The 14,135-nt window shown below is 38.3% G+C and overlaps 1 protein-coding gene across 2 annotated transcripts in view; it reads right to left on the minus strand.

Annotated features, from left to right (window-relative positions):
- Positions 1 to 679: 679 nt before the first annotated feature.
- The window catches only part of kcnq1.2 (potassium voltage-gated channel, KQT-like subfamily, member 1.2), a 95,940-nt gene continuing 82,484 nt past the window's right edge, over positions 680 to 14,135 (minus strand). Inside the window, exons 12-16 of one of the 2 annotated variants that reach the window (XM_036132488.1) lie at positions 11,792 to 11,818; positions 6,346 to 6,399; positions 5,997 to 6,114; positions 1,057 to 1,125; positions 684 to 787 (exon numbers count right to left, since the gene is read on the minus strand). In XM_036132488.1, coding sequence (XP_035988381.1) covers positions 745 to 787; positions 1,057 to 1,125; positions 5,997 to 6,114; positions 6,346 to 6,399; positions 11,792 to 11,818 — 311 coding nt within the window. In that variant the 3' untranslated portion in view covers positions 684 to 744. Of the gene's footprint in view, positions 788 to 1,056; positions 1,126 to 5,996; positions 6,115 to 6,345; positions 6,400 to 11,791; positions 11,819 to 14,135 lie in introns of both variants that reach the window. The other variant, XM_036132489.1, reaches the window with a different exon arrangement.

The raw sequence follows: 14,135 nt of genomic DNA on the forward strand, positions 1-14,135 counted from the left end.
GTTTTTTTTTCTGTCTGTGTTTTGACTTTTAACTGACAAACTTCATAAAATTCAACAAATCAGCATGAGCTGATTTAAAATAAACTAAGACCAATAAATAATATTTATTTTCTCAAGGCAGATAAGTATATTTATGTGTTTTGTGTTCAGGGAGAGAAAAATAAAAGTTTGTGTGCAGACATTACTAAACACCACTTCCTCAGAAGCCCATTACAGCCAGCAGTAAGGATGCTTCTCTTGCATGTTTTTTTGGGACGGGAGGGCTTCCTCAGTGAAGCCAAACAAACAGTGGAATGTTCCAGTTTGTGCTGCCACTGACAAATTAAAGTGACAGAGAGATCAGCAGTATTGTCAAAGAGCTGTTTGAACAAGCAGCAACATTAGCCAAGAAAGGAATCAGTCTGTGTTAAATTTGCATTACAAATGGATGGAGTGGAAAAACTTCAGGACAGTTTCTGAATATGAAATAACAGAAAAGTGATATGGTGTGGATGTGCACGCAAGGTGCCCGAGGCAGTATGATTGCATCTGGGAGCTGTCTGCAGAGATCCAGATGCCAAACAACAGCAATGTCCGTAGTGGCGTGACACCAAGGGCAAAACAAACCAGCTATTATGGGAGTGCCCAGAAATCCCAGGCTTTGGAGTTTTGGGCACAGCAGCCCTACAAATAATACAAATATACATTGTCTGTCCTTGTGGCTGTAGGAATCTATTTATTTTCACACATCAAGCTCAAACAATATCAGCAGAATCCAGTCTGGAGGTCCTTATCCTGGAATAGGTCCCTGGTAATGAAAATACTCTCAGGTTCTAAACGCAAACTTATTTGAGGAATGACAAAACAAAAAAAAACTCTATTTAAGGACAAAGACAATAAACTAAAATCTTTGACATCATCAATGATAATGATGGAGATGGTCATATTTCAAATGACTGATTTATGTTTGGGCAGTGTCTAATGATGATCTGATGGCAGTAAACATAAGATACTTTTTCTAAGAGGTGAAGAACATGAAAAAGAGAAAGCCAGTGTTGGTAAAGCCCAGTACTGTACCTTGCAGAATTTAACTGATGTGTGGAAAAAGAGTCCTGAACCAATGCCACGGAGGGGTAGGTCAACTGACTGCAAAAGAGAGAAAAGGCATCTGCCCGCTTATGACTGCTTTACATTACACTTGCTTTAGTTAGCTTATTAGTTCAGTTAAGGTTGGAGATTAGTCTCTTTAGAGTGTTAAGTTAGATTAACTAAAAAAACTGGCATTGAATATTCTTTAGCCCTGCAAAGTAATTATATTTAGTTGGATATACATAATATATTGAATACATAACATGGCGCACTAACATTTTACTTAACTGATATTATTAGATTTCACTGTCTTTTATTTTTATACAGAAAGATTAGTGTAAACTGAATTACAAAAAGCTACGGTAAATAAAGAATTACTAACTGGTTTAAAAGAAAAAGAGGGCTTCAAAGCAATACAATATTAAATAACCAACATGAATACAGAGATCCCAGTGTAGAGAACAGCATCCAAAGACAGTAATAAAAAGGCCTAAAAATAAAAACAATATTTGATTTGTTATCTGCCAATATAGTTTGACGCAATTTTTTTTAAGCTTCAATATCATGTGTTACACAATCAAAGACGAGGTATCTAATTCCATAATTATGTTGCAGCACAAATGGCCATTAGGATGAGTGGTGGGACTGGTCACAAAATGGCATCGGAAATACAACAATAACAGACAATAAAGGGAGCTTTTTTCAAAATTATGTAATGTTGCTAATACGGTTTTAGACATGATGAAAAGTCATGTGAAAAGTCACAAAAAATTGTTTGTAAAAGTTCAGAAATTTAAAAATGTCATGTGAAAAAACATTTGTCAATTAAACTGTTAACAAATATTCCAAATTGTGTCTAGGTTCAATGTTGTTTTTACTTAAACGTTCCATGCAGTCCACAATAAGGTAAAACAGCTGTCCTTTTACCCATCTTCTCTTCTTTTTTCAAACCAACCAGTTGTAGGTAGTATAATAAGCCCCACAACCTATTTTTTCTGCAGTTTTGACAGTAAGAATGTTTAGAATCTTACGTTGAAAATGGTTAATTAACAAGGCAACACTCTCCTTATGATTCCTCTGCAACCATCATAAACCATTGGACTGACTGTTGGTCCAATGCTCTTGTTTAGATTGTTAGAAGTGAATGGGTCTGGGTCACTTTGTCTTTTTACTATTTCATTTGTTGGCATTTGTTGGTCTTTTTGTATCCAACTTTCTTGGGGGCAGAAAAAAACACGTTGAGCATACGATGTTTCCTACCCACCCTCTATGTCAAGGTGACATTGTCAACTCATACCCATCTTAAGCCGCATTTGCATGGGATAAACAAAACCTGAGATTTTGCTGAAATTCACAGACATCTCCCAGATGTGACGTTAACGTGCTGCCTTATGTGTATTATTTAACGTCTGGTTGGTCACATACTTTGTCAATTGACTCGAGGAATGATGTGAATCAGTGTGTGAGCTGATGTTAAAACTATTTTCCAGGCTATGGCCGCAAGTCGACTGTGTCACTGTCTGTGCTAGCCAATTGAATAACAGAAGGCTACAAACAGAAGAAAATTATTTCTAGTGTAATACATAATGTGATCCACCATTGGCATCTGATATTGCTCCTTCTCTTCAGACTTTCCTTTTTGATGGCATACGTTATGGTCCGGTCGATTTTTTCTAAACCAAAAGGTTTTCTAAACACACCAATGCAGCCTCCATTCTTCGAAAATTGTGCGCAGGCAACAAAAAACTGCCTAATCACGTATCGGATCCCACCCACTTCTGTTCAAATCACAGAGATGCCTATTCAGATTGGATTAGCATTATAACATTAGTTCAGAAAAATATAGTACATAATTTGCTGGGGAATTTTTACTTTACAAATTACTGACATGGCCAATTTGAATGGTATTAACGACACAATCTCCGTAATTATTACAAATCACATGTGGTCCCCAGGTAAAACTAATCCCATCAGAATAGGACTTTAGGAACATTATTTAACTAATCATCTGAAATAAGTTTGAGGTTTTGATGTGCTCCAGTTCTGAATGCTGCATGTGTGTGGTTTACAAGGGTGTGAAAGTCATTGCTCTGCTCCGTCAAGTTAGGGTACGCTACTTTTGCAGAAAAGTGAGGTTAACACACAGTAGGGTGATGAGGTATTAGGAAATGTGATCATGTGGCAACAATAAATATTACCTACCAGTAGAGTTATTTGGTTTGATCTGCTGTCATAAGCTCTTATATTTCATGATAGCTTTATATGACTCAAATGGAGATCAGAACCACAATAAATTTTTATGGTTAATTAATTAATAGACAATAAATGAATTAATTAACCACAAAATGAACTGAGTTTCAGTCAATATTTTGAAAATTTATCATTATATCTAGATTAGCGAGTTGAGCATTTTTATGATTATCAAGCACCACAATTTATAAAAAAAATATATACTTAACTATAAAAAGAATTAAACTGATGGACAACAGTTAATAACTTATGAACAATTTGGTTTCCTTACAGATACAAAAAGGGTAAAAAGTTTATCTTCTTAGTTGTGATACAAAGCTAGGCTTATTTGTTGTGTTTTGTACTGCTGCGTATAGACACACTAAATAAGGACCCATTATCAAATTGGTTAAATAAACATTTTGCAACTACGCTGAAATGCTACAAAGACATTAGAGTACCGTACAAAAACAAAACTGCTCACAGAGAAACCATTTTCAGACCCATGCAAGAGAAATCCAGCAACAGGGAGGGTTTCAGACGGAATTTCACACTTGTTAGTATTTTAGTTTTCGAATAAACACAAATAGTATCATCTGGTAATAATATTGCTATATAATAATAAAAATAAAATATCAAAATAAGGTTAAGCTTACAGTCAAAATGATTAAACGTGAAGGCAAAAGGGAACATCATTGGAACAAAACAGCACTTGAAAAACTTCCAGATATTCAGACACAAGAGTCCTAACTCGCACTGTTTGAGTAAAACAGACTGAAAACAAGTGTTTTAGCTGAGCAAAAAATATATGAAATTAAATTTGCATTTACATTTGAAAAAATGCTCAATTTTTATGTCTGTTTGAAGAATGTTGTATTGTTTACAATGCTACATAACCAACCCAAAATGTTGATTACGTAGTTGTATGCAAAATATTTCAGAGGAAAACTCCTGCATACAACTTTGTGACAAATGTAATGTCTAGAGATGCAATTAAAAATCAGTTGCCAGAATCTGCCGATTTATGCTTGACTGGCCCTGATCAGTGATTGGCTGGCTGGAAACAAAAAGACTGATGGACTGGAAATCTCACAGTTTTATGCATGAGTCAACAGACCCCACAGTTATTACACATATAATGACAGCTGTCAGTGATGCTTACTACACTACTTGTGCTTTTTGGTTGCATACGATGCTAAACACTGTGTACAATGTAAACTCATCCTGTTTTGGTTTTATTTCCATGCCGAGCTGTGTAACACTGTCTGGAATCTCACAGAGGATGATTTTTCCCCTCAAATAATAAGTTTGACATAACTTTTTGAATCGATCTTAAAAGGGAAAAAATACATTTCTTGTGTCAAGCCCTTTATGTTTACATCCATCCATCTATTGTCTATAGTCGCTAATCTGTGGAGGGTTGATGCCTATCTCCATTGCAGGGTACACTCTGAACAGGGCACCAGTCCTTGAGAGGGCAAACCGGAGTACCTGGAGAGAAACCATACCTGCACAAGGAGAACATGCAACTCCATGCAAAAGAGCCCTGGCCAGAATTTGGACCTTCCTGCTGTAAGGCGGGGCAACAATGCCAACAGCTACTCCTTAGTGTGGCCCATTACATTTAGAAAAAAAAATTGAAAAAATAGCCAAACACTGTAATTGGTCCTCCAAGGAGGAAAAAAAAGGACATGCATAAAAAACTTCTTGTTTTTAATATTTACATGCACATGTTTTAGTTATTCATAGTTTTAGACAAGAAATAGAAATCGTCTAAAATAGCAATCGGCAGGTCACAGCTTTGCAAAATTGATGATGGCAAATAAGCCATAGTATCTCTGACCAGTGCACCTCTTGAAATATCAATGATCATCATGTCACTGTGTCACAGCGCCACAAGAAAACTGCAACCTAAAGCCTTCTGTGCACGTAAGCCTGACCCCCAGGCATGGTGCAGTTTTGCAGCCCGGTGCAACGGAACTAAAAAATGGACCGTGTGCTACAACTTCTAATCTGGACATAAAGATGGCCATACAAGCCGCATCCTCAGAAGGAGAAACACAGAAGCCTAAGTCTACCTTCTTCTAGTGATGCTTGCAGTTACTGTTTCATGATTACACGTGTAACAAAAACAATGTTGTAGTTCTGGTGTCGAAACTGCTAAAAAGATGGATGGTTAGAGGATGACTGAGAGTTAGTCACTAAAGTAGCCAGCATGCTTTGCAACAGCACAGGAAGCAAACCAAATCTAATCAAACTGAGGTTTGCTTAAATGAAAGCAGTTTAAATGACTAGGTCAGGAGGGAAGGAGAGCATCAGCATTCACTCTGGATTCACACAGCAAACAACCGTGAGTTCAGTGAGGGCATGTGATGACAAGCCATCTGTACTATAACATGTTTTCCAACCCATTCAAAGAAATGTCAAAGACGTTTTTCCCTCAAGAATGAAGGGATAATCCCCTTCACAACCCTCTGTACCTGATATGGCCTTGGCCCTCAAGAGTCTCTCTAACCCTCGAGAAACACCAACAAAACAGCTTCATTTAGAAAGCAGCTAAAGTGGCTCTCTGCTGTCACAAAAGAACTCCAGGCACTATGACTAGCAGGGAAATCAGTCTAAAATGAATCTGATAATGGAGGTCAACAGAGGGTGACGCCTTCGAGGGGAGCGCTGAGGGAAAACCTTTGGGGACTTACTGGTTCTTGTTGGTGACCACAGGCAAGGGTATATCCTCACTCATGTCATCCAGGTCATCGGTTAGGCTGTTGGCGCGGGAAATGTCTATGGATGCGCTTTTATCGCCACTCCCTTTTACTGTAAGGAACGAAGACACAAGATTAAATTACCAGTAGGACCATAACTAGGAAACCGTGTACAAGGTTGAAACTGCTTTGTTAGACTAAACTGACGCGTGTCTCACAATCAATATAATGTACCTTATGATCGAATGATTTAACATCACAAGGAACAGAGACTCCTGTGTGCTGTTAGTTATAATGAAAATAAGAAAACTGGAGAAAAAAAAGCAGATAAGCAGAAGGATACCTGGAGAAGCAGGGCAGCTCAGAGTAAAAGATGACCAAGAGTGGTGAGGAAGACCTATAAGTATGAAAAACATAAAAGAAAAGAGAAAGAAAAGGAAGCCGGTTACAGGATAGGTCACAGATTTATGCCCCCTGCAAAAGTTTTCACATTCCTTGGTGTTTTTCACTGTTTTACAACTACCAATTGCAATGTATTTCCCTGGGACGTTATATTATAAGCCAACAGAAATTAGTGTATAATTGTGAAAAAAAACGAAAATTACATGTTTTTTTGTTTACTCTGAAAAGTATGTAATGTATTTGTGTTTAGCTCCCCTTAGTCAAAATTCTGCAAAGCCTCCTTTTAGAGGAGTCTTACCTTTAAGTCTTTCGAGATATGTGTCTACCAGCATTGTACATTAAGACACTGAAATCCTGGACAATTCGTCTTTGAAAAACAACTTAAGGTCTGTTAGATTTGATGGAGAGTGTATAATAATAAATCCTGTCACAGATTCTCAACTGGATTTCGATCCAAACCTTGAATGGTCAATTCGAACACATCAGTTTGCTTGAATCTAAACAGATCAATTGTAGCTCTTACTGTATGTTTAGGGCTGTTGTTCTGCTCGAGGGTGAATTTCTGCCCCAGTCTCAAGTGTTTGCTCCAAGGTGAGTACATCTGATAATGTGCTCAACCTACAGGACATCACTCAACAATCTGTGCAACACTTTTTCATCTGGTATATGATTAAATACCACCCAGCCTGCCTAGAGACCTTCCTAAACTCAACATGATGTTAGCTCTGCACAGTTTCATCTAGGGCTGGACGATATTGAAAAAAAGCACATCAATAAAATCTAAATCATATTGATCGATAATTATCAACAAATTCAAAATGTATATTTTAAGTGCAGCCCTAGTCATTTTTAGATACAGAACACACAAACACTGAATTCTAACTCAACCCTTTATTCAACCAACTTTTTACCAAAACTAAGTATTTAAAAAATTAAAAAGAACGTGTGCTCTCTGAACTCTTAGAAGGGGGCGGCGCTTGGGGTCTGCGTTGTGATTGGTTGGGAGGATGTAATGACTGTAGTATTAACTTACATGGCTGAAATGCAAAAGGACGGAAAACTGTTATTCTGTTGAAGTTTTTACTGACCCTCATCGATATGTCTATCGATCGATATATATTGTTATTGAATTATCATCCATCCCTAGTTTCATCACATTTCAAGAGAGATTCTGCTCAGCGTCATCATACCATATCTCAGATTTACTATGCTGCTGAACAGAGAATGTTGATTATTTTATCAGGTTATGTTCAACCTAATCAGGGCCCTGATTTGCAGTGTATCCAGTCGCTGTCTGATTTCAACCCCTTATCTGGTCTCAAAATTGCTCATCTCGACATGCACAGCTTGTTGTCCAACATGGACATGATCAGAATTTGGATTAACTCAACAGATGAGGCCATTTTGGGGATTTCTGAAACATAGTAGACCAAAACTAGTGCTAATGAGAAAAATATGCCTACTTACAATGTTCTCTGTCCTGACAGACCCATAAAAAGGAGGTGGAGCTGCAATTTGTGTTAAATCAAAATGTTCCTCCCGAATTGTTCTGATTCCATCAACAACCAGAATATTTATCATATAAAATGTGGCGATTGCTAAGGGCTTTCTGTATAACTGTGGTTGGGTGCCACAGGCCTTCATCTGTCAACAAAGGAAAAAGGAAATTTTTTAAAATGTCTTATCTCAGTTAAATTAAAATATTTTTTTAGGAGGTGATTCTAATCGGGATTGGCTCCAACCAGTTTCGGATGATCTATGAATCCACAAATCTTACAAAGTCAGTTGATCAACTCACCCACACATTAAAAACCCTGAGAGGTCCATCTTGATTTATTTCATTTTGATGAATGTTCCTCATAAGTCTACATCCCTAAGTGTGTTTTGCATTGACTTCAGTGATGATAGGGTCAGCAGCAGTGACAAACAATAAGGTCCCAAAAATCAAAGTGTCACATTGTTTATAAGTGAAATTGGAAGCATTTTAATGAACAAGCTTTTAATCGTGATTTGTCAGAATATGACTGAGAAAAAAGAACTGATCACAGATGTGGAGTTAGCTTGGGGTTTTAAGAAACATCCTTCACTTAAGAAAACAAAGAAAAGAAGGAAAACAAGGAAAATCCTCAATGAAGCCTTGTTTCCTCCGAAGGATTGTGCCTAAATTGTACTCTGGGAACCTGAAATTGGAGCCAGACATGGAGATATGTTTTAAAAGATTTATTGATATAAGCGTAGATGACAAGCAGGTAGGGCAGGAGATGATTGAGAAAAAAAACTACCAGCTGATGATGACTCAGGTGAACTGACCAGGTGATGATGAAGGGGGATGACCTGAGTAACAGCCGATGAGATCCCAACGGAGGGCAGAGTGAGCACAAATCCACAGAGGAACATGCGAATCAGACGGTGCGCACAAGCACCAGTTAGCCAACTAGTGAGGGCACGTTGAGCACAGAAAAACGGTACTGGAAGGCTGAGCACACAGATACTTGGGGAACCAACATGCAGGCGGCGAGGCGAAACGTTGTGGCAGGGAGTGGTTGTGTGAGGCAGGTATATGTAGGCAGAGTCACAGGTGGAACGACTTGGTGTTAATTGGACAGCAGTAAGTGCAGCTAATTATGGTACTGGAGTGGTGGCTCAGAGGAGCATAGAATAGAGAAGGACCAATCAGCGGCCTCAAAAACACAAACAAGAGCCCAAATCATGACACAAGCTTGAACTGGGTGTTTAGTCTCGTGTACGTTGACTGGGAGCAGACCAGGAGGGAAAGGAGGGTTTCTAACGGGGAAAAACAGTTGGAGGCTGGGTATACAGTTCAAACTAAACAGTTCTCCTCATTCATGGTTCGAATTTGTGCAGGAACAGGGACAGTTCCTTTAACCTCACAGTGGAAAACAAAGAAATTCCTTCTAAGGGGCAGTGATCCAACAATTATAACTAATTATAGATCAATCAGTTTTGGCTAAAATTCTTGAAACTTGTTAGTGAGCAAATAAATTTTCTTTAGATTCTAATACCACCTCAGCTGAATGGCAGTCAGGTTTAGAAAACAGGAGGGAATTGAAATAGAAGTGGTTCAGAAGTATAAATACCCTGGACTTGCGGTTTTTGCTATACTCTTTTCATTATGAAGAAGAGACTCAGTGAGATGTCCAAAGTTTGGGATCTTGTTTCATAACTCAACCCCGCTTTAAACTTCTACACTACTTTATATGCCATGTTTGTTGTTCTTTATGATGCTGTGTATCCACTAATGTTCTTCAAAGAACAGCTGGATTAACACTGAGATTAGATTATACCAAAGGGGAATCTAATGCTTTTTTTATTTATGAAAGACTTCTAAATGGGTTGCAATTTAGGTGCGTCAGAGTAAGGAGTAATGCACACCACACTTTTCAGATTTGTATTCGTAACAAAGTGAAACAAAAACAAGAATAATTATTTTTGATCTGCACAAGTATGCATTACTTTGTGTTGGTCTATCAGATACGATAGGAATCACAATAGTTAGTGCCTCTAATGCGGCAAAACGTGAAAATATTAAGGGGTATTCAGAGAAATTTAACTCAACACAGGCGGACAGAGAAAATGCAGAGCTCCACTTAAGCAGTGCAGCTGGCTGGCTGACTGGGGGCGGCTAAAAACAACAGCAAAGAACAACATGTGTAGCCGGGTCTTGACCTGCAGCCAGACTGTCAGCAGAGTTTGACATGTCTCTCCTCCAAAGCACCAAGCCTCCATTGTGATGAAGAATGGCAAGGCAAATCTGCGTCCAAGTACTGAATGACCATTCCAGTTCAAGTAAAAGCCTTTCAAAGCCACTTGTATTCCATCATCCGTTTTGTCTGACAATGTCAAATGTGGAAGTGGAGACAGGGAATGAAAGAGGAAGTGGAAGTAAAATAATAAGTAGAATATCCAAACATGACCAGAGCTGCCTTTAGGATAAATTTTATATGGATGTAAACTTATATTACTGTCTAAGAGCACAGAATACAGTTTGATAAGTAGCCCTCCTGGTGAAAGAAAAACAAGGAGAAAAAAAACTGCTAAGATAAAAATGATAAGATAGAGAAATTGCACTGAACTGCACTGTTATTCCCTCAGACAGGCGGAGCTGGGCTGAGCCAGACAGATAAATGGAATGACTAAATCAAACAATGACCTGTTCATTTCTAACCACTGGAACTCCACAATGCCAGCTTATCAACTCTACATCTCCCCTTGCTCCCCACCTCTCTACCTCTCTTTACTGTTCCAGCCTTTTTGTGCTCTGTTTCCACAAGGACTCGGCCCATATCTTGCCACACAAGTCCTGTCCCTCACCCATTCTGTTGGCAGGGCACCCAGTAAAGAAAACAGGCCGGGTCAACTTGTGACCAGTATTTGAGAGTGTCTCTGTTTGGCTCTGGTTTGGTCCGGTTGAGGACAAAGGCTCAGCCACCCAGTAAGTCTAATTTAAATACATTCTGGACCACATTAAAGGGGCAGGCTGTCTAATAATTAACACAGACGGGTTTTTAATAGCAAATAGGAGTACTTGGTGAAGTCCAACAGTGAATATTCATTGACACTAAATGCTCAAGCTTTATATCTGTTTTGATATGGACAAACACTAAAATAAGACATAAATAAGAATCTAGTACAAGACCGGATACCTAAAGTATTATTTTCACATAAATCACTCACCTGAAACATGTGGTGCCTTGCAAAACTATGCAGGCCAAATAATCCCTCACCCATATTAAAAAGTGAAAACTATGTGCATTTGTCTGTATTTATTGTAAGTTTTTATTGATGTTATACTGCTAGATTTTTTATGTTTGCACTTAAATTGGAACATTGCATTTCATTGTAGGCATTCAATCTATCTATCTATTACCTTGCACTGTAATTACAGCTGCAAGTCTTTTGAAGTAAGTCTATCAACTCTGTACATCTTGAAACTCACATGTTTGCCCAAAGTTTCTATAAAGGCTTTAGTTGGCTGTTTCTTAGATGAATACTCTCCTAAGCATTTCATTTAAAGTGAACAGACATGTCTTTGAAGGTTTGCAGACTCTCTCCAGTTCAGATGGTTATCCTATTTCTGTCTGCTGTGTTCCCTGGTGTTTATTATGCTGTTTGTTCAATAATGTTTTCTAACAAACCTCTGAGGCATTCACAGAGAGGCTGGATTTAGACTAAGATTAATCTATATCAGACTTTTAATTGGAAAAAATGTAAAGATCATGAGTCCTTTTACTTCAGTTACCCATAACATTGTGATAGTCCTCCACATGAAGTTATAACAGAATTCAGTAACGTTCAAGGGGTATACATTGATTTGTAATTCATTTGAAATAAACATGTTCCCTTTAATGGTTGGTAGAAGAACTCACCCGTTTTCCTGAACATTCTGGACATCCCTGCAAAGAAAGACAAACATATTTGTTTTTACAAGATTTCAGCAGAAAATGCAACTCCCCTGTAAGCTTATAAAATTAACACCAATATTGTCTTTTTGTCATCAAATGAAAAATGTGGTATGTTTTTCAATATTTTATATGTATTGCAGAAGAAATTACAGTAAATATAAAAGAATCAATAGGAGCTAATGATATTTCAAATTCCAACTTAGCTAATAAGTGCAGATGATTATTCACAACTCTTTGTAAATAGTTATTGAGGAAATTGTAAACCTGGTAGTTAAATGTACAATCTTTAAACATATTTTTAGGTTCACAGCATGGTGCCTTGTCAATAGGGGTGAGTCAGGCATCATCCCAATCAAACTTCAGGAAAAGGTATAGACACAGTGAACATAAATTACAAAAATAAAAGTAATAAGGTCTGTTCTCTCATAAAATGTGGTTGCCTCGTCATTCTTCGGCATTCCCATTCCATTTTGAGTTTATTTTTTGTGACAGCCTGCTTGTATGCATGTTCTCAAACTTTTGACTTCCTTGTGATTTATTGCTGCTTTCTAATTGATTAATTTTAATCAGTTAGATTCTAGGTAAACTTCTCTGCGTCTGTGGCCAATCAGTGCTTTTTTTGACCTCCTTCACCCAATCTGATTAATTCATTTCTGTTAATCAAACTCGTGCCCCTGGTAGCCTAGATGCCCAGGCACAAATGTCAATTAAAAACTCAAATGGCAGCATAAGAGTCAGATAACCACACCAACAAGAAGAAGAGCACAGCAAAAGAAATTCTGTTGGTCATTTACAAAATAAAAGAATAAGATAATTTGGACCAGACAATCTGGACATAAAAATCCAGCAGCAGGCCAGTTACTGTGAATGATTCTTTGTTCAAGTAGAGTTTACTGTGGTGTTGTAATCCCTGACTTCTAGTGCGACCCCTCCCCTCCCCCCCCCCCCCCCCCCCCCCCCCAAAAAAAAATAAAATAAATAGTTAATTACCCACCACAATCAGGTTATAGGACAGACATTTATTGATAAATCTTAAGCAAATATCCTACAACCCCATGCTATTTGAACTCAGACATCACAGTTATAGACATTAGACTGCAGATGCTGGCTTCTTTACTCCTATAACGTCCCTCAAGGCCCATCCTGTTTTTTTCTCATGTACACTTCTTTACTGATGACTATTAAGTATTTGTTACACAAATACAAGAAATGCCCTGTGCATGAAGAGAGGGTATTATGTGCTGTCTAAGTGATTCAAAGTCTCTTCAATTTCATTGCTTCTTTCCCATGAAGCCAAGCCATCTGCTCATTTTCCAAGACAGACCCAATTAAGCAGGCGACTAAAGCTCTTCCGGGTGTTGGTAGCTGCTCTTATCGTGATGGTTTGCCTTTATGTCATGTTTATGTCACTGCAGCTCTTTTTACGATAGTGTGCTTTGACAGGAAAAACTCATAAGGTCTGTTTATTAACTTGGAATCTGGGTCAGTTCATTTGCTTGAGATGGCATTTAACACAGGAAGCCAAACCCCTCACCCCAATAACCCTCCATCAGTCTTATATTGTGTGTATCGGTCTACATTTTTAAACCATCCTGACGTTAGACACACACAGATCAAACTGTTGATTTAAGACTCTTTGATCAATCTTTGCCATGTGTACAGTAATAAACATATTGGCTTTGATGTGACTGCCTTAGTAAACTGTAACCGGGATTACAAGAAATTCCCACTTGTAACTTTGACAAGATGGTATTTTAAAGTAGTTTCCATTTAAGCCTGATGAGAGTGTCTGTGGCCAGCCGGAGCGAGGGGGGGCTCCTGAAGCCGTAAAGAGCTTGTAACTATGACCTCTAATCACCACTGAGGCTGTAATGGCTTCCATGTGTCTTAAGGGAGGCACCTGGCAGCCACCTTGGCTCCAAGCGGAGGAGGACAGAGTCTCTGTTTACTGCGTGAAAATGAGGAGCCATCCCCATAACAGCTTCTCCCACCATAATGTAAAACGGGCCCAAAGAGAGGCCCAAAAAGCCATTATGTCTGCTTTCTCACTCTGCAGTGGAGAGAACCCAACTCAGTTCATTATCTTCACTCTTTTACCGCCAAGAGATCTGTTTCTAGCTTTTGTTCTGACTCCATTGAAAGCATAGACACACAGTACCAGTCAAACGACCGGACACACCTACCTATTAATTTTTAGATGAATAGGTGTGTGCAAAGTTTTTCAAAAATAATTTTGACAACACAAAAGAAAAACCTATATGCATGCATTTATGAAATGCCACAAAAACATGGCATTCACGATGAGGTT

This window comes from Fundulus heteroclitus, unplaced genomic scaffold, assembly GCF_011125445.2.
Source record: "Fundulus heteroclitus isolate FHET01 unplaced genomic scaffold, MU-UCD_Fhet_4.1 scaffold_52, whole genome shotgun sequence".
NCBI lineage: Eukaryota > Metazoa > Chordata > Actinopteri > Cyprinodontiformes > Fundulidae > Fundulus > Fundulus heteroclitus.